We start from the raw sequence: 21442 nt of genomic DNA, 5'->3' as shown, positions 1-21442 counted from the left end.
ACTTCTAGGGATGGGGTATCAACCACTTCCCTGGGCAGCCTGTTCTAGTACCTCACCACCCTCATTGTGAAGAATTTCTTTCTACTATCTAATCTAAATCTTCCCCCTTCCACTTTAAAGCCATTCGCCCTCATGCTATCACTCCATGCTTTTGCAAAAAGTCCCTCCCCAGCTTTCTTGTACACTCCCTTCAGGTACAGGAAAGTTAAAGAGCCTAAAAGGAAGCTGGGGAGGGACTTTATACAAGGGCATGGAGTGACAGGACGAGGGGGAATGGCTTTAAAGTGGCAGGGCGAACAATACAATATGTGGAATATTTCAAAGTGGAATATTTTGACTTAGGCTAAAGTACAGTTAAGCTTCGTCTAAGCAGTTGTGGTTTTTGAAAGTTAGACAGAACGTCCCTCTGATAGCATGTTTTCTTTACAACAGTGTTTTCTAGACATTGTTCTTGAAAATAATAACGTGTTGTGTGAGAAACGATTCGTGCTAAACAGATGTCTCTTCTGTAATCACCTGTTTGGAATCCTAATCTGACAGGCAAGGTCGAGAGCTGGAGCCAGTTCCAAATTAGCAAGAGTTTTGGCCGTTGCAAAGTCTGAGAACATTGAAATTACACCTTGGAAAGTAATAGAATATACATAGGGTTTCTGGTAAACTTGACACATATGCATGTAAGTGGGAAATATATTCTGTAACCAGCCTTTATTTCATTTCCCATGATTGATGGAGATCATTCCCGCATGTTGCTCAGGCCTGATAAAGGATGCTTGCTTTCTAAAACTCCAAAATGAGCCTTAGGGAGTTTTATTTGCAGACATTTTCCGTATCAGGAAGATTTAGATTAGACATTAGGAAGGTGAGGGTGGTGAGGCAGTGGCACAAGTCACTCAGAGCAGCTGTGGATGCCTCCTCCCTGCATGTCTTTTCGTCAAACAGTGTTTTTCCAGGCACTGGTCACTCTTTGGGGATGATATCGTCTTGTGTTCAATACTCAGGGACACGGTTTAGTGGCAAATAGGAAGGGTTGGACTTGATGATCTAAGAGGCTCTGGAGCGTGTCCAGAGAACAGCAACGAAGCTGGTGAGGGGGCTGGAGAACAAGTCTTACAAGGAGCATCTGAGGGAGCTGGGGTTGTTTAGCCTGGAGAAGAGGAGGCTGAGGGGAGACCTCATTGCTCTCTACAACTACCTGAAAGGAGGTTGTGGAGAGGAGGGAGCTGGCCTCTTCTCCCAAGTGATAGGGGACAGGACAAGAGGGAATGGCCTCAAGCTCCACAAGGGGAAGTTCAAGCTGGACATCAGGAAAAAAATTTTCATGGAAAGGGTCATTGGGCACTGGAACAGGCTGCCCAGGGAGGTGGTTGAATCACCTTTCCTGGAGGTGTTTGAAGGACGGGTGGATGAGGCGCTGAGGGGCATGGTTTAGTGTTTGATGGGAATGGTTGGACTCGATGATCCTGTGAATCTTTTCCAACCTAGTGATTCTATGATATGTGTTCTGTAATCACCTCTGCCTCAACACCAGGCTGGATGGGCCTTTGAGCCGCCTGGCGCGGTGGGAGGTGTCCCTGCCCGCCGCAGAAGGGCTGGAACTGGGAAACCTTCCACGTCCCTCCCAACCCAAACCTCCCCCTGACCAACCCCCCCAGTCCCCCCCACCTGCCAGGTACCCCCTCCCCACACACTTCCGGCAGCGCTCCGTCACTTCCGGCGCGAGACGCAGCGAGGGGAAGATGGCGGCGCTGGGCGAGCCGGTGCGGCTGGAGCGAGGTGAGCGGTGCTGTGGCCGAGGAGCGGGCTCTGCTGCCGCTGCCGCCCCTTCCCCATCCCCGGAGGCCTCGGGGAGCGGCGCTGAGCGGGCAGCGATGACTCCGACACCAGCGGCGAGCGGCTTCTCTCGCCCCAGGCACAGAGCGCCTGACCCGCCGGTTCTCCTACTGGTTCTCCCCTCACGCTGGTGGCACCCGCCGGCCTTACGGCTTTTCTTCACGCAGCCCCCACGGAGCCGATACAAGAAGTAGTTGCTATTCCAAAAAGTGGAATATTTTTCTTTAAGCTAAAATAGAGTTAAGTTTTGTATAGTTTTTTTTTTTTGAAAGCTATACAGAATGTCACTGTGATAGCATGATTTTCTTTTAAACGATGTTTTCTCCAGGCACTGCTAGTTCTTTGGAGATGGTAACTGTTGGGATGGGTCCAGAGGAGGGCTACGAAGGTGATCCAAGGCCTGGAGCACCTCCGGTATGAGAACAGGCTGAGAGGACTGGAGTTGCTCATCCTGGAGAAGAGGGCGCTCTGGGGAGATCTTAGAGCAGCCTTCTAGTACCTGAAGGGGATCTACAGGAAAGCTGGGGAGGGACTTTTTACAAGGGCATGGAGTGATAGGGCAAGGCAGAATGAATGGCTTTAAATTGGAGGAGGGAAGTTTAGATTAGACTTTAGGAAATAAGTTTTTCATTATGAGGGTGGTGAGGCACTGGCACAGGTTGCCCAGGGAAGTTGTAGATGCTCCATTCCTGGAGGTGTTCAAGGCCAGGTTGGATGGGGCTTTGAGTAGCTTGGTCTGGTGGGAGGTGTCCCTGCACGTGGCAGGGTGAGAGGTGGTCCCTTCCAACCCAAACCATTCTGTGATTCTATAACATCTTGTGTGAAGTATGATCTTTGCTGAACAGATGTGTCGTCTTCTGCAATTACCTCTGTAGACTTTCTCTATCTCAAATACAAGGTTAGACAGAGCTGGCTCCAAAGCTCCAAATTAGGAAGAGATTTGACTGTTGTGAAGTTTTTAATAACATTAAAATTAGTCCTTGGAAAGTAACAGAACACACATAAGGCTTGTGGAAAAATTTTAACATGGAAATGGGGAATATATTCTGTCCCCAGCTCTTGTTTCACTGCACAGTAGATGGTGATAGTTCTCTCGTGTTGCCCTGGCCTGATGCTTGCTTTCTAAAACTTCAAGCCTTAGTTTATTTCCTGGCATTTTTGGCATCAGTGTTTGTGGTGTTTCAGTTTGTGGCTGGTTTCCATGGGTGCACGGGTCCCAGAGCTTCTGTAGAGGTGGCTGCTGCACCTTCTCCTCTTCCAAAGCTTCTGCCAGTTCTTCATTCAGCCTGCTAACTCCTCATTCCTGTTTCCCTCCTGGGAAAACTTATTCTTGAGCACAACTGAATTCTTAACTTGAAGTTCAGTCTGCTAGGCTGTGCCTTAGCAATAGTAATTTACTTGTTTTTACAGAAGGCAACTTACACATGCAGGTTTCCTTTGTTCATGGTTTTGTTCGACTGTATTACTATTTCACATTTATGTTTTCATCTCAATTTTCCACTCTATAGCTTTAGTTTGTGTAGTTAATAGTGTGCAATGTGTAACTAGAATTAGTAGGGAAACAGATAAAATACCTCACTTAGTTGGGTACTTTTTCTTTAGTACTTTTGTGTCTTAACCAGGACTTTTAAGAAATAAAGTTTCTTCAGGGTGGTTCTTCAGAACTGTGCAAGATCCACAGTAGCTCAGTGAACACATGTTTGTCTAACAGTATATACGAGTGGTTTATTAGCGTGTTTGTAGGAGCATTGTGGTGGGAAAATAGAATTTAACTGGGAAAAAAACACTCAGAATGAGAAATCCCATTGTTGGAAACGGAAGGCAATTAAGTAGAGTGTAAGGGACTGGATGAACTGACTGTTTTCCCACCACCTTTCTCACAGTGCTAGATCCTGTTCTGTATACATATAGCACACTGTATATACCTACTTTATTGTATTTGGTACTGTCATGTGTTGTCTACCTCAGAGTTCAGTTTTCTGTTTGCCTCACTCTCCTTCCCATGCTACAAGTGGAGCACTTGTAATGTGTGAGAGAAGGGCTGTAAATAGTGACTTATGTAAGGACTTCACTTCCCACTCTGCAGTTCATGTACCCTCCCTCCTCTAAAGCTTGTTAATTAGGGCAGCTGCTTTGGCAGTGGATTAGTTTCTCTTGGTAGGTCTGCGGGAGTTAAAACCTCAGGCAGCATCCTCCTCCGCCTCATTACCCTGCTACTATGCTCTAGCCATGAAAACAAACAAATCTGCAGAGTTACTTAGGCATCAGTGGAACAAAGGAGCTATTTAGTTTTCTGGCATATTGGCCTTTTTCAGAAAAGAAGAAAAAGGGAGCACAGTTTAATGGGCCTACAAAAGCAAGAGCTTTATTTACAGAAATAAATAACCTCTGTTAATTGATGGGCTTGACTGCAGATATCCTGATAATGTATCAGCAGCAGGTCAAAAGTGAACATCAGTGATGATGTTGGCATGTAGCATAAGAAAAGAGAGCGTAGTGTAGAAAATGATCTGATTTTAAATGGTTACCGTATGCTTACCATCAGGGCAATGGGAAATTCTCCCCTCAGAAGTGCGTTGCAAACACCACCACCTGCAAACACCACCACCCGGATTCACTGAAGGGCAGGATGGAAATGTTTAACATTTCAAGGTTACTCTGATAGCTTGGTGGTGATCTGTGAGAGCTCTGCATATGCCTTAGGAATCCAGAGGACTTGAACATAAGTGGTGGAGGTAGTTAATCAGGAGCATTTATAAGTATGTTGCCTTTTTCCTCTGTCTTTTGTTCACCCGTATGCTTGGAGTAGTGACATCTTGATGGCATTTTTATTTTACTTTCTTCTAGTTTATGTTTGTTTTTTCAGAACTTGGATCTAGTATCCTGTGATCACAAAAGTTATTTGGGACGAAGAGGCAACTGATATAAAAAAGATGAAAAAGTTGAAAGAAAATCCATTTTCTAGTCATGTGTGGATTCCATTTTACAGTGAGTTTTACAGTTTGGTTTTTTTTAATCATCTACCTCTGCAGTTATTTCTGCATCAATCCTTGTTGAAATCTGTCACTGAAACAGTTCTGTGGTGTTCATTTCAGTCTTTGGTGCTGAACAGCCGGCTAAACTGTATTGTGAAGAAGGCAGCTTTCACCTGATCATGTCCCAAGCAGTAGTTCAGGAGGAAGCAGGCTACATCAGCAGAGCAATCAATATTCTTTTCTTGAAAATTAAAGAAGGTGTATTTTGCCACTGGTTTCCAGCCAAAGTAGTTTTTTTCTGGAGCAGTATTTGGGAGAGAACCTTTTAACTAATAGCACATAGTGCTGTTGAGTAGGAAAAAGTTATACTTATTCCACTTTCAGACTGTTGTTATTGTGTCTTGTAAATGGGATAAAGTAAAACAACTGTTGGGGGAAGAAGCGTCCTGCTAATGGGATCCATTGCCTGCATCTAGCTAAGCAAGAAATGCAGCGCAGTAGAAAGATCTGTAGACTGCTGAGGGCCCAAGTTTCATGCTGTGCTTGTCTGCTTTGAGTTTTTACTTTACGGCAGCGTCTTTGTCCTTTGATCTGAAAAAACTTTTTTATTAAAGTCCCATCTTCTGCTTTAGCTTCATCTAAAAGGATTTCCATTCAGCATATCCCAGTCACTTTTTGATAAGCTGATTCCATGCTGTTAGACTACACTTTATGAAAGACAGGTGGTACCCAGACTAGCCAGTTTTACCTCAGGGTTTAAAATACTATGTAGTTAAACATTTCATCTGTTAGGAGATCATAGTCGGAAATATGTCTAATTTATTGGTGAAACATGGAGGTTAGAAAAAGAGGATAATTTAGCAAATGGAGTTCTGGAGTCTTGATTCCTGCAGCTAGTCTTTGGATCAGTAAATTGCTGTCACCTTTTAAAATTCCTTGCAGCATTCTAATCAAACTGTTAGATAAAAAGTTCATGCACCATACAGCTTAAGGTGGTTCCTCGACCACAGGCTTGGAAATAGCTGCCCAGAATTTTACTCTTGATGTGCATGAAATACTCATTTGTCTGCAAACATCTGCAATTATTTAAATGATAGCTGTATTGTAATTTCCGTACTTACTAGACTTTCCATGAATATATGGAGTGTTGCAGGATTGGAAGTGCTGCTGTTGCCGTTTGTTGATCATACTACTTCAAGCTGTTCAGTGCAAGGCTTCATGAAATTAAGATAATTTGGAGAGTGAAGTTCTGAAAAAGACACATTTGAACTAAAAGAATGTGGGGAAAAAATGCCATCATGATGCTGTAACCCTCCAAGCATATGTGTGAACAAAACACTGAAAGAGGAAAAATGTAGCATCCTCATAGATACTCTTGATTAACCACCTCCACTGCTTATGTTCAAATCAGCTGGATTCCTAAGGTGTATGCAGAGCTATTGCATGTCACCACACAGGTGTTACTAAGAATGTTGGTGCTTTTGCATCGTAGAAGGATTGAAATATTAATAAACAATCACATTTAGAATCTCTTTGATTTCACTGTTTTGCAAGTTAAATAAAATAGAAAATATGTATTAGAAAATTCAAAAGTTTAGAAGTTTTTTGTTTCATTTTTCTAATTGTACAAATCAGAAATAAGTGTGCTTGTATGAAATGAGTTCTCTGTAACCTTGGGATTAGTAGTAGCTAAAATTTTGATATTTCTTTGCCTTAGATAACTGATGCTTGTAAAGCTTGGGAGTGCCTGCCAAAAAGCACCCAGTTCTCATGGCACATAGAAACCTTAACTCTCATCTGAAATAATTTGTCTCTCATAGCTATAGTGATAGTCCTTGTGTGTTCTTGGAAGGATTTGTTTCCAGTCCATGGATGACCAGTCTATGAGGTTAAATTGTGCCTTGTGGCTGCACCACCTGATCTCAATGTATACTCAGTAGGATGTGTCTGACTGATAATTCACAGAAGTGGACAGAGCATCGCTGTTGGTCATCTCTTGCCAGTGCATTTCACTTCAATTTCAGAACATGGGCCTCGCTGTCTTCTTGTCCTGTTATATAAATTCTGTGTTCTTACACTTGGCCTTTAGGAGTAGTTTGTGGCTGTTGTATGTCGTCTGTGCTGACGTGATGCCATTGAGTAGACACGCATTCACAAGAAAAATGGTTACCTAAAGGTTAATTACAGAAAAAAAGGAAGTAATGCATTTGGGAAATAGCAGTGTCTCAGACTTCATCCTTTTCTAAAATAGTATGTGCCATATTTATATAGTAAATTAATCACTGCTGCTTTGCCTTTGTGATAATGAAAGTAATCCTTTCTGTCTACTCCTCTGAGAGACTGTTCCACTTCTGTGAAGAACTTCCGTGTTTGGGAATCATCACTAATGTAACACTTTGGAAGTACAAGTGAGGGATGTGAATGTATTCTGCTCTGTAGAGCTGCCAGGAGGATGTCACGTAGTGTTAGTTGCCCACCTGGAGTTGTACTGGTCTGGAATCAAATCTTTCACAGCAAGTTCAGTTTCACAATGTAGTCTGTGCATTTATGAGAATATGGACAACAAATTCTTAGGAACAAATTTCTAGGAACTAGAACAAAGAGGTTTGGGGTTGAGGATTCCAGGTGACAGAGATACTCTCTCTAAACTGAGAATATCAAAAGGAGTTTGCTTGGTTTTCCAAGCACTTTGGGGGAAAAAAATAGGGCAGATAGTTCTCAGCCCTGTTGTATGGCAAGTATTGAGTGTACTCTTGTCGAACTGATTTTTTAATACAAAAGCAATGTTAGGCAGCATATTTGACAATATTCTGGCTGGTTTTAACAAAATGTTGTTGACGTAGTAGATAAATTATGAGCTGTGCCCATGAAGTGTTGATATTGTACATATCAATGAAATATTTCAGTCTCATGTAAGGAAAAATTAGATTGTCTTTGTAATAGTGATACCTCCAGGTATTTTATGGGGTTGGATTGCTGCAATTGACCTAAATATTCTGAAAGTACAGTATTTTGTTGTAACATTTTGTTGATACATAGTCTTATGGGAGAAATGAAACTAGTACATTTAAGATGCATGCAGGTGTAAGTGCACACACATACTTCTCCATTCACTTAAAAAAAACAACACCCTCAAACCTTGAATGTCCTCAGGTATTCCTCATTAATAGTGCTTTATTTTTCTGTAGACATCTGCAGAGCAATTGAGTTGCTTGAAAAATTACAGAGAAGTGGAGAAGTGCCACCACAGAAGCTACAGGCATTGCAAAGGGTCCTTCAAAGTGAATTCTGTAATGCTGTAAGGGAGGTAAGTTAACTTGACATGAGCAGTTACGTTAAGTTAAAAAACAGTATGTTTTACCTTTTCCATTTTGTGCTTAGTGCAATAATCTGATTTTATTCTTTCTAAAAGCTGAATTTGGTTTGCAGAGCTTAATGCAACAAGACTTATTTTTATTTTTAAAAGTTCAGAACAAAATAATTTGGGGTAGAATGGGTGTATTAAATAATAGCTCAGGAACAAATCACTTTTTAAAGGTTATTTTGAGAGTCTGTCCTTACTGGCAGCTAGCAGGCTGTTATCCTCAGAACGCGAGAATGGGCAAAGCACCGAGTGCTTGTTTCTTTTAAGCCAAATCCACATCACCTTGTGCACCACTTTGAGGTGTAGCCTTGCACTGCCTCATCTTCATTCCAGCTACTTTTGGAGATTATTTTAGATGATTGAATATGCTTTGCCGTTGGTGTTGGTGCTGCCACTGATGATAACACCTGAAATAATTTAGAAGATCTCTTTGCAGATGTGGGTCTCGTATTAAGGTTTCCATCCTATGGAGAACAGAGTGCTTCTTGCTTAGCAAGTCCAAATGACTGACAGGTAGATGTTAGTATGGTGGGTTAGCACTCAGTGTAAATGCCTCCCATAGCATTAGTGTTCTTATTGCTTCTGTTTTCAATGCCGTTCTTTTCTTAAGGTATTCAATTAGTTGCATCAGTTGAAGGAAAATTTGGGGTTTTGTGGGGAGGGATGGATTGTCAGAAAAGCTTTCAAGAGCTGCCTGTGATTTTACAAGCATCCTTATTTGGAGAGTTCCAGCTTGAATCAAACAGGGGAAGATAGTTATCCATGTCTCCAGTCAGGTGTGTTAGACAAGCCATAAGCATTTCTAAATTCATGGTGATGTCTGAATGCTATGGGAGGAGGGAAGATTTGGGTTGAGGCCTAGCTATACATGGATTGACTGACCAATGAAGATGCTGAGAAAGTTGTTTCTTTGTAGTCAGGTGGGTTGTCGCTTGACATCACCTTGTATTGATTCAGGGATTAACTTATTAGAGGAGTGCAGTTTGTTAATTTACACATTTTTGAGTTGTACCTGGTATTTTGTTATATTATCCAAGCAGAAAAATACCTGTTTTCACTATACTTAAACCATTTTGTCTTTAAAGGTGTATGAACACGTATATGAAACTGTGGATATCAGCAGTAGCCCAGAAGTTAGAGCTAATGCAACAGCAAAGGTAAAAGCTGAACTATAATTTCTGTAAAATATAGTATTTTGTTACTTTAGAAGCAGGAAAAGATTATTTAAAATTCAGAAGGATATTATCTACATGTCTGGTAAAATGGATAAGCTTAATGAGTGTAACAAAAGACTTGTTATTTTTAAGTTTCTTCCATTTTAATTTTATTCTTAGAGCTCTAAATTTTTCATGCTAGTGTTGGTATCTAAGGAATTAATCTCATTTTTCTTAATATTTAAGTATTTCAAGATAAAATTACTTTTTCAGCCTGCTCACTGTGTCTAGCTAAGGGGTCTATATTTAATTTCTTATAAATAGGAAAATCTTGCTTCTTACAGGCCACTGTAGCTGCGTTTGCTGCTAGTGAAGGTCATTCCCATCCCAGAGTGGTTGAACTACCCAAAACCGAAGAAGGTCTTGGATTCAACATCATGGGAGGCAAAGAACAAAATTCTCCAATCTATATCTCTCGAATTATCCCTGGTGGTATTGCTGATAGACATGGAGGCCTGAAACGTGGAGACCAGCTGCTTTCTGTAAACGGAGTGGTAGGAATTGTTTTTCCTTTTTTTTGTGTAGCAGTAACTACTTATTTCCACTTGGGGGCGTGCAGAGAATAGTCATGGCACAAGCTCGATGTCATCTTTTAATCTTGGCAAAATAGTTCCTTTTTGGCCTTGCAAGAACAACTTGCTTAAGTTTCTGTAGAGTTGTGCGCACTGAGATTTCTAGGATCATGCTTTGGTTATCTGTCTCAACTGGGAACTGTTATTTATGTCAGTATTTCAGATTATGAGGAGTTGTGTCAATTTAGTCCAAGTATTTTTTTGTGAAATAGTAACTGCCGTTATGGCTTCCTCTTTCATCCAAGTTCCATGATGCAGATTTTAATTACTATGGTTTTCTGCACCTTCTGAGGTAAGTAGTAAATTATGCTGTGTTGCGTTTCACTGACCAGATTTTCATTGTCCCTATAAAAGTGCTTCTGCATAAAGAAAGCTGTAGTAGGATGGAACTACGAGGTGGTGTTATCTTCAGTTGCATGATATTTTTTTTTCCTTCCATTTAAGTGTACTGAGCTTCAAAAACAGAGGCTTTCTAGCATATTTTTTAAAATATGCTAGAGTTTGTCTAAAGTGCTGTTATGGATATTTCTTCTTAATAATCCTCTTCTGAAGAGTTGCAATACAAAAAGCAAAGCACAGGGTGACTAGAAAGAGGAGGCTATGTACAGGCTTTGACTTAAGGCAGTTGCTAGTCAAATGCATGTAAATAGCTCTCAAACTCTTGCTTTTATTTAAAGAAAAGCTGTATGCTAGCCTAAAAATAATGTTGTCATTACACCTGCAAACCAGGTTTTATTTTAAGACTGAGGGTCAAACTAAATCCTGTGCTTTTTAACCCAAGTGGGGTTTTTTGACACATGAAAAGAATAGGGGCTTACTGGGGATCTGTACTTTGACAAGTCCCTGCTAGCACACGTCTCTGATATACTTGACTCCTGACTATTACTTGGGATTCCAACTGCCCTTTTCAGGAGACATAAGAGAAATCACGACTGTAGTGATGCAACTATCCTTGGCCTAGCCTTCCAGTCATTTTTAAGCATTGAGGGACAGGTGTAGAAGCCTCATCAGGTGAGGTCTTCCTCAACCACAGACCCTCTTAAAGAAAAAAAAAAAAGAACAAACCCACCACTCAGCCCCAAACTGAACCTGATCATCAGATCGGTGGTGCAGCTAACAATGACTCTGTGTGTGTGCGAGCACATAAAGGTATATAGCCATTGTACAAACACAGTGGGTGCATAAAATACTCTTGAGAATGCTAATATGTTCTGCAGAAGAGTCTTCTGATGTTTACAGATAGAATCCAGTAATCTCCATACATGTGACAGGCATTTTCTTGTAATTGTTATTTCTAACTTAATAGTTTAAAAAAAAATAAATCCCACTGGCAGGACTGCAGTGAGTGTGCCTTAAAAGAATTTTGGGGCTTTTTTCAGCTGAGAGATTTCAATTGTACTCCAGAATTTTAGGAGCTTTAATATAATTAAACATAGAACTTTACAAACCTTTTGTTGCTAGTTTTAAACAGAACAGCCTACACATCCACTTGAATAACAAAAATGAAAACATTCAAATGTGTGTCTTGTCTAAGTCTGACAAAAGAGAAATAACTTGGGTTTTTTTAACTGTTGTCTTTCTTTCTGTAAGTAACTTTATAGTAACGGGGAAACCCTCCAATCAACAGGTACATCACCTGCCTTCTAGCTTCTAATAGCACCAGTGGGAGGTAGGCTTGGGGTAGTCCCATCGTTGTGTTTAATAAGTTTTGGAGAAATAAGTTTTGCTGATAAAATGTGTCTGTCCAGGAATGTTTATTTGGATGCAGTTGTTCAGAATTGTTGCTTAATATTTTTAATTAGATGCATCTACTATAACCCAAATAAATTCTGAGAGTTGTTGTAGGAAAGTGTTTTTGTTCTGTTCTTACTGAGCTGAGTTAGGCTGTTCTTGATCACCTCAGAGGGAATTACCTCAATTACCGTGCATTTACTGAGAGACATGTGGAGCACTAAGATAAGCAACACGTTGCGTGTTAGCTGCTCTATTGCAGGTGCCCAGTATTGCACTGTTTTGCCTTGTCATAAGGCAGGATATCCTCAAGAAGGCAACTATATTACAGTTGTCTGTGGCAACTTATTAGGCAAATTGAGGGTGACTACTAATTTTAAAATGCATGCCAAAAGAAGATAAACATGTCATGAAGTCATTTTAAGTAAATGTCCTCCTGAAGTTGTTGAATTTTGTGTAATTTTATAATTGCCTAGTTTTATTCTTATTTCACTTAACTGTATGTAAGTACAGAATTTAATTGTTCAACCTAAACCTAGCCAAAAGTTTTATGCTACTCTTTTGTTAATACTAATTAGTATATTTATCATCGCCTCTTGTTGATTTGCAGAAGAATAAATCCTCAGCTTGGGTGATGTTGTGCTTGTGCAGTCTTCAAACTAGAATACTTCAATATTTGGTTATAAAGAAATTGTACAAAAAATTAATTTTCTTTTTTTTTCATTTTGTCTTTACTAACATTGTACTTATTGGTTTATGCTTTGCAGAGTGTTGAAGGTGAACACCATGAAAAAGCAGTAGAACTCCTGAAGGCAGCTCAAGGAAAGGTTAAATTAGTTGTGCGATACACACCAAAGGTCCTGGAAGAAATGGAGTCAAGATTTGAAAAAATGAGATCAGCAAAACGCAGGCAGCAAAATTAACATTGTATGCAGTAACTTAAAGAGAAAATATATCCCATTTACATTACGTAGTTTGCTTTCTGACTCTGTTGATCCAATGCCTGGGCTACAAAAGACGGTGTCATTTTCATGGACTCACAGAATGATTAAGGCTGGCGGGACTCCTGGAGATCACCTTGTCTAACCTCCCTTGCTCAGAGGAGGATTGGCTAGAGCAGGTTGCTCAGGACTGTGACAGGCTGGGTTTTTGAGCATCTCCAGAGATGGTGACTCCAGAAGATCTCTGGGCAACCTGTTCTAGTGTTTTGATCTCCCTCACACTACAAAGGTGTATTCTTATATTTAAATGGAGTTTCTTGTATTTTCATTTGTTCCTGTTGCTGCTTGTTCAGTCACTGGATGCTACTGAGAGGAGTCTGGTTCTGCTTTGCACTCCTCCCTATCAGCCATTTACACACACTGATAAATCATCCCTGACCCTTCTCCAGGCTAGACAATCCCAGTTCTCTTAGCTTCTCCTTGTCTGACAGATGCTCTGTTGTTTAACCACCTTGTGGCCCTTTCCTGGACTCGCTTTTGCATGCCCATGTCTGTATAGAACTAGGGAGCCTGAAACTGGGCCGAGCACCTGAGTTGTGTCTCACCAGGGCTGAGCAGAGGGGAAGAATCGCCTCCTTCACCTTGCTGGCCATGCTCTTCCTAACAGAGACCAACAGACTGCAAGGCTGTTTTGCAGCTGGTCAGCCCCCCGGCTTGTGCTGGTGCATGAGGTTATTCCTTCCCAAGTGTAGGACTTTGCGCTTTCCTTTAATTTCATGAGATCCTTGTTTGCCCACTTTTTCAGCCTGCCAAGGTCCCTTTGAATGGCTCGCTGAGAGTGCGCTCTGTCCTGTCACCCGTGTTGTTAATGAAAATTTTAAACAGTGTGGACCCCAGTACAGACCCCTTGGGTGCATCAGTAGTGACTGGAATCCAGTGGATTTTGTGCCACTTATTACAACAGCTCAGCCATTTTTAGAATGTTTTCAGTCTCTGTGCGTTTCCCATTTTGAGGAATGTGTACTTTTAAAATGGTCTCAAAAAAGCATATATATTGATATATCTATTGATATTTTTTTTTTTAGTAAGTCTCTTTTGTGTTGGACCTTTAAGCATGAAAGTGAATTTACAGATTTTTCAAAGGCATTTAAGACGACTTGTTTCTATAATTGGTATCCCTTTTTCCCTGTTTTGTTTCGGCATTACTTAACATAGAATCTGCAGGGGTTTTTTTGCTGAATCATTTTTGGGAAAAAACGATTCTTATGTAGCAGTATTTTGGCACTTTTTTTAAGAATATGTTGTACATCAACTACAAAACTTAATCATAATCTACTGTAGCTGATAACGATACCAGATTTTGTAATGTTTTGGTGACTACATTATTTTTACACTTCTGCTAAATCGTAATTAGTTATTCTGGAAATTGTATTACCTCACCTGTAAATAATTTACAGTTGGTGTTCTCATATAATGATTTTGTAATAGCTGACTTTTACAAATTTGCAACAATCATTCCTGTAACTTATATTATTTTGTACTAATTCTAAAGCAGTAAGGGGAAAACTGTAATTGTGTATGTGATTCTGGATTGACTCTCTAGATGTATTTTTATATTCAGAAACGGAAGATGCGTTAATGCAGTGCAAAAGAATTCCAGATGTTTCCCTCATTTTCTGCTGTTTAAAAGAGGTATTCATCTTAATTGGCATACCTCTTTCGTGGTTTTAGTATGTGCTATTGTAGTCTTATCTACAGACTGGCTGTATTGGTCTTGGAATAGTATTATAGATTTGGTATTTAGTATTATAGATACTTAGTACCTAAGTTATTGATTATTACATTTACAAGAGTAAAGTGTTCTGAGTCTTATATGCCAGATTACCCTGACATGTGAGCTTGTCTGGGATCTTATTACTGACTGCTTCTGACTTGGAGGATTCTTGTTTGTGCTACAGAAGTTAACATCACCACTGCTATAAAACTTGACGTGGAATGATGCTGTAGTGGTTATAAGGAAATCTCCAACTCTAAGAAATTGATGTCTTATTTCAAGCGTGGTTGATGGTGGCACAGTTTATATGTGCCATTCTGAAGAAAATTTCTGGACAGAGATCCACTTCTTGGAATCCACCAGGTTTGAGGCTGTACTTGTGTAGTTCAGGTTTTGGATTTGTTTTTGTTTTTAAAACTTCACCTTTTGGTATATATCTAGAATTAACTTGGTTGCCAACTGGGGCCTGTTCACTTGTGTGGCGGCTAGGAGTGCATCCTCATTGACTGTTAGTAATTTGATTCTTAGCAGCTTAACCTGAAAAGTGCAGTTCTTACGGTGTGGCTAATCCCTAGTCTTTTCACATGGAGCAGTATGGTCCATTGTGAAATAATTCAGTATGTGAAAGAAAGGAAAAGGTTAGGGCTCTAAAAATGACAGCATGAAGTTTGCGCTTTGTCAGTTGATCTACTGGAAGAGAAAAAAAAATGTAATTGCTACAGGCAAGTGAGAAATGTGATTGCTTTCTGCATGTTTGTAAGCATGATAAGCCTGCAAAGAGAAATTTGGATTTTAAAGATACTGATAGTTTGAAAAGGCAGTATAAATATTATATCAGTTAGATGACATTGAGCACTGACTTGCATGGTTGATATCTGCCATAGGCCTCTTTCAAAAGGTCTCACGGTACCAATACGACTATGCTGTTGAATTGTATATTTTTATGGAACAACTAATGTTTGAAGTATTGAGACCAAAATCACTAGTTAGACCAATTGTGGATGTGTTTTAATTTAATTGTAATATAGTAGAGGTTTGTTTTAGAGATCTATACAAATATATATATATTAAAGAACAGTATGGGTACAAGACAGAAAGAAATGTGTTTTAAATCCTATATCCCTTGTCTTACTGAACAAAAAGGTGTGTTTTGTTACTGGAGGGAAATAGTTACTCTAGTGCAGCAAGAGCTGCTAAATGCAGTAGCATTTTCATTCTGAATTATAGCATTTGGATACAGTTTGTCAACTACAGCGATGTGAGGAGGTGTATCTGGGCATATGAAGTGTACACATAGAGGTCAATGATAAGTTTTAAAATAACAACAACAACAAACAAACCGATAAGCGAAGAACTCATTAACAGGCATCTTTTAATACTATGAAAACCCTACAATATTAAGGAAAGGATGGATTAAAATATGCCAAGAAACTTGATCTGTTACTACTGAGCAGTGCCTGTACTGTTAATATGCAGTCCCTACACTCTTGACATACTTGGGTATGGAAACAGACTAAGAAGAGGTATCATTCCTGCAGATAACTTCTGCATCTATTGCTGCTGTGAGGGATCTTCGGGGTTTATCAACAGAAAAATAAAAGTTAAATTTCATGTGCATTGTGTTTTTTGCATTTTTCTTCTGACTTTCCATTTTAAGTACTGTTTTCAGACTGCTGTGATTGAGTGTTTATAATCTCTAGGGCATAACATAAACACCCTGCCTGTGTGTGGGCATCCAAAGAGAAAAACTTTAAATCTCATATTAGGTTGTTCTCCTGATTGCTTATGGATCTTCCCTTTGTGACTCCAATGCCTTATGATTTGTTGGAGAAGATAATTAGTGCTATAAAGCATCTAAAACACCTTGGAGCTCCTGCATTTTTGAGACCTCCTTAGTCTTGGCTGCATCAACTTACATGATGCATAATATTCTGAGTCAGATATTAGCTCTTAATTGTTTGACGCAAGTATCTCAAATAACGAGTTGTTGAATTTCTGTAATTCCTTGTTTAAAGGCCTTGTAAGGTTGTCAGATTCTCAGAAAAATGCGCCTGGACATATGAACTGGGATAAAGGTAGGAGAAAATGATTCAATGGTGATCATAAAAAGACTTTTTCTGAAATGTTTTCAGGCTGGACTGCAAATTGAAAATATATGCCAAAAGGACTAATAACACATGAACCAGAAATGAAAACACATTTTCAATTTTATTTTAAAATCAAATCATCTTCATGGCCTGGCTTACACAATAGCTATCTCTGTTCTTCTAAATATGGTTCAGACTCAAACTGCGAATTTCAGTGTAAGGGTTATAACGCTGAAACAAAGACTGATAGAAGTTTATGTCATTTCATAACTTAAAAACCCAGTAGTTTATTTACCTCAGTGCAATTACAGGCTCGACTGATTTTTAAACAATTGAAGAAGTTGGTGGAACATACTTTATTTCTGATTTCAACTGTGATCTAGCAGCCAATATCTCAAGCTGGAAAAGTATTTTGTCCAAGCTAGTGTCCCACCTTAAACATGCATGGGCTGCAAGATCCAAACCTACTCTTAAATAAAAGATACTAATTCAGTGTTTCATTGCCAAATTGTTTTCAGTTTTTTCTAATCATTTCTTCTGGATGCTGATGCAGGATGCAAAAAAAAAAAAAGTGTTTTCATCTTAATTTAAACCCAGAAATGCCAATTTGGAAAACAGATTGCCCAGAAAGGTGGAAGACACCCTGTCCCTGGAAACATCCAAGGTAAGGTTAGATGGGGCTCTGAGCAAACCGATCCAGTTGAAAATGTCCGTGCCGACATATTGGCATAAACAGATGAAACATGGCACTCTAGTCACACTTTTCATTTACAAGTCCTTTCTTCGTTCTGTCATTCGCTGGGTTTTGACTGTGTACGGAGGCATTTCAATTCAGTAAGCTCACAGAAACCAAAGAATTGTGTGTCAGTTTGTTTCAGTTTCCATTGCCTTAAATGAACTCTAAAGCAAAGTGTGTGGTCACAGGAATTGTGTTGATGCATGGAAAGGGTGAGACAATGGTTAGATCATCAAACTGACTGGGATTGCGTGGAAGCCTGAGATACGGAATAGTCTGGGTTTCTGTGGTTGTCTCATAAAATCCTGATGAGAAGCTGGGTTGCAGTGCTCACTTTTATAGAGAAGTTGCCCTTGGCCTGGAGGGTCTGAGGCAAAGGCAGCACATTCAACAAGACATCTGAAATTCAGAAGTGTGCCTCAGGGTAAAACTGGCAGCTAGTTCTAATTGCAAAAAAAAACCCACCATAAACCAAGAAAACTGCAATAAAAGTTCCAGAGAAACCTTTCAAAATGGACATTGAATGTGAAGTTTTGATGTGCTGTGATTTCTTGTGGTTTTAGAGATCCATCTTGGGTCTAAAGTGGCAAAATCATGAAAAGTAAAACTCTCTGCATCCCTCACCTTTGTTTGCTGGGATTTCATTGGGGTTTTTGTTTGAGTTGGTTGGTTGTCTTGTCATCTTGTCTTTTTTTTTTTTTTTTTTTAAGTAACTTGGGTATTTTTTTACTAACAAAGGCTTAAAAGGTTTCAAATAAAGTCTTCCACTAAGATGTGGAACATCTAGACGTGCTAATCATTTCTTCCCCACTCCTCATGAAGGAACTTCATCATGTATTGCTAGACTCGGGAGACTGGGTCTATTAATTCCCAACTGAACAATGCTCAGATATGTACAAGACCTCTGTATCTGTTGAATTGTATAGATTTGTGTGGATAGATTTTTGCCTATACAGAAAGGCTTCTGTCAATATAAAAGCTGGAGTCGGATGCATTCCAATATTGCTGGGCATTCATGTTCAGTCTTATAAAACCTTACATTGAAACAATGTGTCCTGTTGAGAAATGGTGATATTTAAACAGTCATTTTCCTTATCTAAAGTAATTTTCCCCTTTCTCTTTTCACCAGTGTTTTTGGGGTTTTTTTTAAGCAGTGTATTTTCCTGGCTAGCTGATCTGATTTGTTAGTATAGAAGGCAGACATGGCTATCTAAGAGTAACCCAGAGTATTGTATGAAGTTACTGGATTTTTTTCCATCGTATCATCTGATTCAGGCACTCAGACATAAGTGGTTCCGTGTTTGTTTCTGATTTCTCCTTGGCAATGTAGAAAATGGATCTGTAGAAGAGGGGGAAAAAAACCCAACCAAACACCTCACCAGCAAGAAGTCATCTTCTCCAAGCAGTGCACGACTTGAGTTGTATACATCCAAAGGTAAATAAAACCACCTGTACCTGGTTCTTATCTAATCGCAGCTCAGCTTCTCTGCCTGAGCAGTACAGGAGCATTGTCTGAATAAAATCTAGTCTGTGTTGGAGACTGGATGGCTGACAGCAGGGAAATAACTCACCAGGCCTTTCACTTACCTCAAATGGCTGTAAGCAGAAGGCATAAGTTGGTGATTTATTATATTAGTGGCATTGCACCAGCGCCTAGAAGTCTCGGGTTTGAATTAGGATCCTATTGTATTTTGCACTGTACAAACAGAACAAATAGTTTGGCTCCAGAGAGCCTCAGTCTGTCGCTCAGAAATTGTAGGGTTTGTGGCTGATATTGTAAGTTAGGTGTTTCTGAGAACTGGGAAAAAAAATACAATAGAAAAATAAGACATTTTGCTGTTTCTTTTCTGATTTCATTTGAGGCAAATATGTTGTTTTCCTTTCAAGGAGCACAAAAGCAAGTCTGCCCCTCAGTGTGAGCTTGAGGTGCAACTACACACTCTGCTATATGTATTAAAACTTGCTCTTTTTTTTTTTTTTAAGCAGGCTCCTGGCTGTAATTTTACTGAAGCCGAGAGCCTGTAGTAGCCATTTGCAGTCATCTCTGTGGTTCACGTGGAGTCCCCAAGAAATTGTATCTTTGTCACTACTTTGTGAAAGTTTAAATGTGCATGACGTGTCTGCCTGAGCTGCTGCTGGCGTTAGGTGTGGGTCACACTGCAATTTAACCATGTGCAGTAGCATTTTTAGGTGAACGTGGGGGCATATTCAAATGAAACAGCAGGAGTAAATCTAATAAGACAAGTGGAATGCAGCTAGGTAGGTAAAAAATGGATCATGATGATAAAGGGTTGCACCTACTCAGGAAAAGTGATGATTGTGTCTTTGAAGTCTGTAACCTATTAAGCGTTGACAAATGTATTTATCACCTGATCCTGTCTCCATAAATGTTCACATTAAATTCTGTGTCCTGTCTGGCAAGCTAGGCATTAATATTGTGGTGTTACTCCATTCTTGGTGTGGGCAGTGAATTGAGAGTAGCCCTCAAGAGAAGGACTTGGGGGGTGTTGGTGGATGAGAAGCTCAACATGACCCGGCAATGTGCGCTTGCAGCCCAGAAAGCCAAAAATTTCCTGGGCTGCATGAAAAGAATTGTGACTACCAGATCAAGGGAGGTGATTCTTCCCCTCTACTCCATTCTCATGAGACCTCACCCGAGTACTGTGTTCAGTTCTGGAGTCCTCAGCACAGGAAGGACATGGGCCTGTTAGGACAGGTCCAGAGGAAGGCAACAAAGACGATTTGAGTGCTGGAGCACCTCCCATACAAGGACAGGCTGAAAGAGTTGGGCTTGTTCAGCCTGGAGAAGAGAAGGCTCCAGGGAGACCTTATAGCAGCTTTCCAGTACCTAAAGGGGCTACATGAAAGCTGGGAAGGAGTTCTTTATTGGGGAGTGCAAGGGTAACAGGTTTAAGCTGAAAGAATTTAACTTGAATATTAGGAAGATTTTTTACTGTGAGGGTCGTGAGGCACTGGCACAGGTTGCCCAGAGCACTGGTGGTTGCCCCATCCCCAGAGCTGTTCAAGGCCAGCTTGGATGGGGCTTTGAGCAACCTGACCCAGTGGGAGGTGTCCCTGCCCATGGCAGGGGGATAGGAATTGGATGATCTTTAAGATCCCTTCCAGCCCAAACCATTCTATGATTCTATATACATCCCAAGCAGTGATTAATCAGCAGCTGGCATGTTTGCTCTCCTCCACAAAAAGCATCTTTGTGTCCAGGCCCCTTGGAGAGCATCAGTGGTAACTTGTGTCAGTTTTTCAGCTGGCACCAGACCCTCTGCAGTGAAAATACATACAGCGACCTTTCCCCCTGGCTGTGATTTCAAAATTTGAAGAATTTTTTTCAGGCATTATATACTTATTTCAATATTTAATGACAGAGAAGACAAAAATATTTCCAAAAAATATGTTAGCTGTCTCCATATGAGCTGATCCTCAAGACAGAGAAATGCTCAAAGTTTCTGAAGGATTTAGTTGTCTGGTTTTTGTTTTGTGGCATAACCCCCATTTCTGGTGAGTTAAAAGCAGGACTGTTCTCTGGGTAAACAATAGCACTCTGGGATTTGCAGCTTTTCTGTTTGTTTTCCAGGTGCAGTTATTTTTTACATTAGCCATGTGCTACAGAGCAAAACTTGAACCTCTGTGTTGTGGGCCAGGCAGAAAATATGGGAAATTACTTAGGAGGGAGCAAAAAGGAAAAGGATGAAAGGTTGGCAGAGGATAAAATAAAATAAAATGGGCCCAAAATATCTAATGTGTATTTATGCCCCAAATCCTGAAGATAGCTTAGTATGTGATAGCTCAGTTCAGTGATAAATCTTAATTTCTTAGCAGTTTGGTTTCCTTTCTCCCCATGAGATACAAACTACTTAAAATCAGGCTGGGATTCCTCAGTTACTCTGGTAATAAGCACTGCTGGAGCCTGTTGAGTAAGTTGTCTTGTAACTGTAAGAGCTTTTCGAAAGGACAATCTACACTTAATCCTACAGAAACTAAGGCGCCCACAGATTAGTAATGTTTTTACTGCTTCAAAACATGAATAAAAACAAGCCTTCTGTTTCACTGCAGCGTCTGAGAGACAAAAGAAGAACATGGATTCTGACGAAGGGTTAGATGGCAAACTGTATAGTGTAACAAATCCAAAATAATGCTTCTGTTGATCTTCAAGGCTCCAGGTAAAAGAAGAAATTAGTCTCACATAGTGATTGAGCCATT

At 40.1% G+C, this 21442-nt stretch overlaps 1 protein-coding gene across 1 annotated transcript; it reads left to right on the top strand.

Annotated features, from left to right (window-relative positions):
* Window positions 1-1692: 1692 nt before the first annotated feature.
* On the top strand, window positions 1693-16012 carry LIN7C (lin-7 homolog C, crumbs cell polarity complex component). The gene is made up of 6 exons (XM_069857469.1): window positions 1693-1773; window positions 7994-8112; window positions 9255-9326; window positions 9668-9877; window positions 12454-14398; window positions 14432-16012. The coding sequence occupies exons 1-5, from the start codon at window positions 1737-1739 to the stop codon at window positions 12607-12609; spliced, it is 594 nt and encodes a 197-aa protein (XP_069713570.1). The 5' UTR covers window positions 1693-1736; the 3' UTR covers window positions 12610-14398; window positions 14432-16012.
* The last annotated feature ends 5430 nt before the right edge of the window (window positions 16013-21442 follow it).

Source organism: Phaenicophaeus curvirostris, chromosome 5 (assembly GCF_032191515.1).
Source record: "Phaenicophaeus curvirostris isolate KB17595 chromosome 5, BPBGC_Pcur_1.0, whole genome shotgun sequence".
Taxonomy (NCBI): Eukaryota; Metazoa; Chordata; class Aves; order Cuculiformes; family Cuculidae; genus Phaenicophaeus; species Phaenicophaeus curvirostris.
The sequence above is the reverse complement of the archived record's forward strand: the minus strand, read 5'-3'. Positions and strand labels throughout refer to the sequence as shown.

Bases quoted from the DNA above. Each gene is read 5' to 3' on its own strand.
- LIN7C (XM_069857469.1), top strand. From the start codon at position 1,737: ATGGCGGCGCTGGGCGAGCCGGTGCGGCTGGAGCGAG. The intron at 1,774-7,993 runs GTGAGCGGTGCT...ATTTTTCTGTAG, and splicing joins GCCGGTGCGGCTGGAGCGAG to ACATCTGCAGAGCAATTGAG. The intron at 9,327-9,667 runs GTAAAAGCTGAA...TGCTTCTTACAG, and splicing joins GAGCTAATGCAACAGCAAAG to GCCACTGTAGCTGCGTTTGC.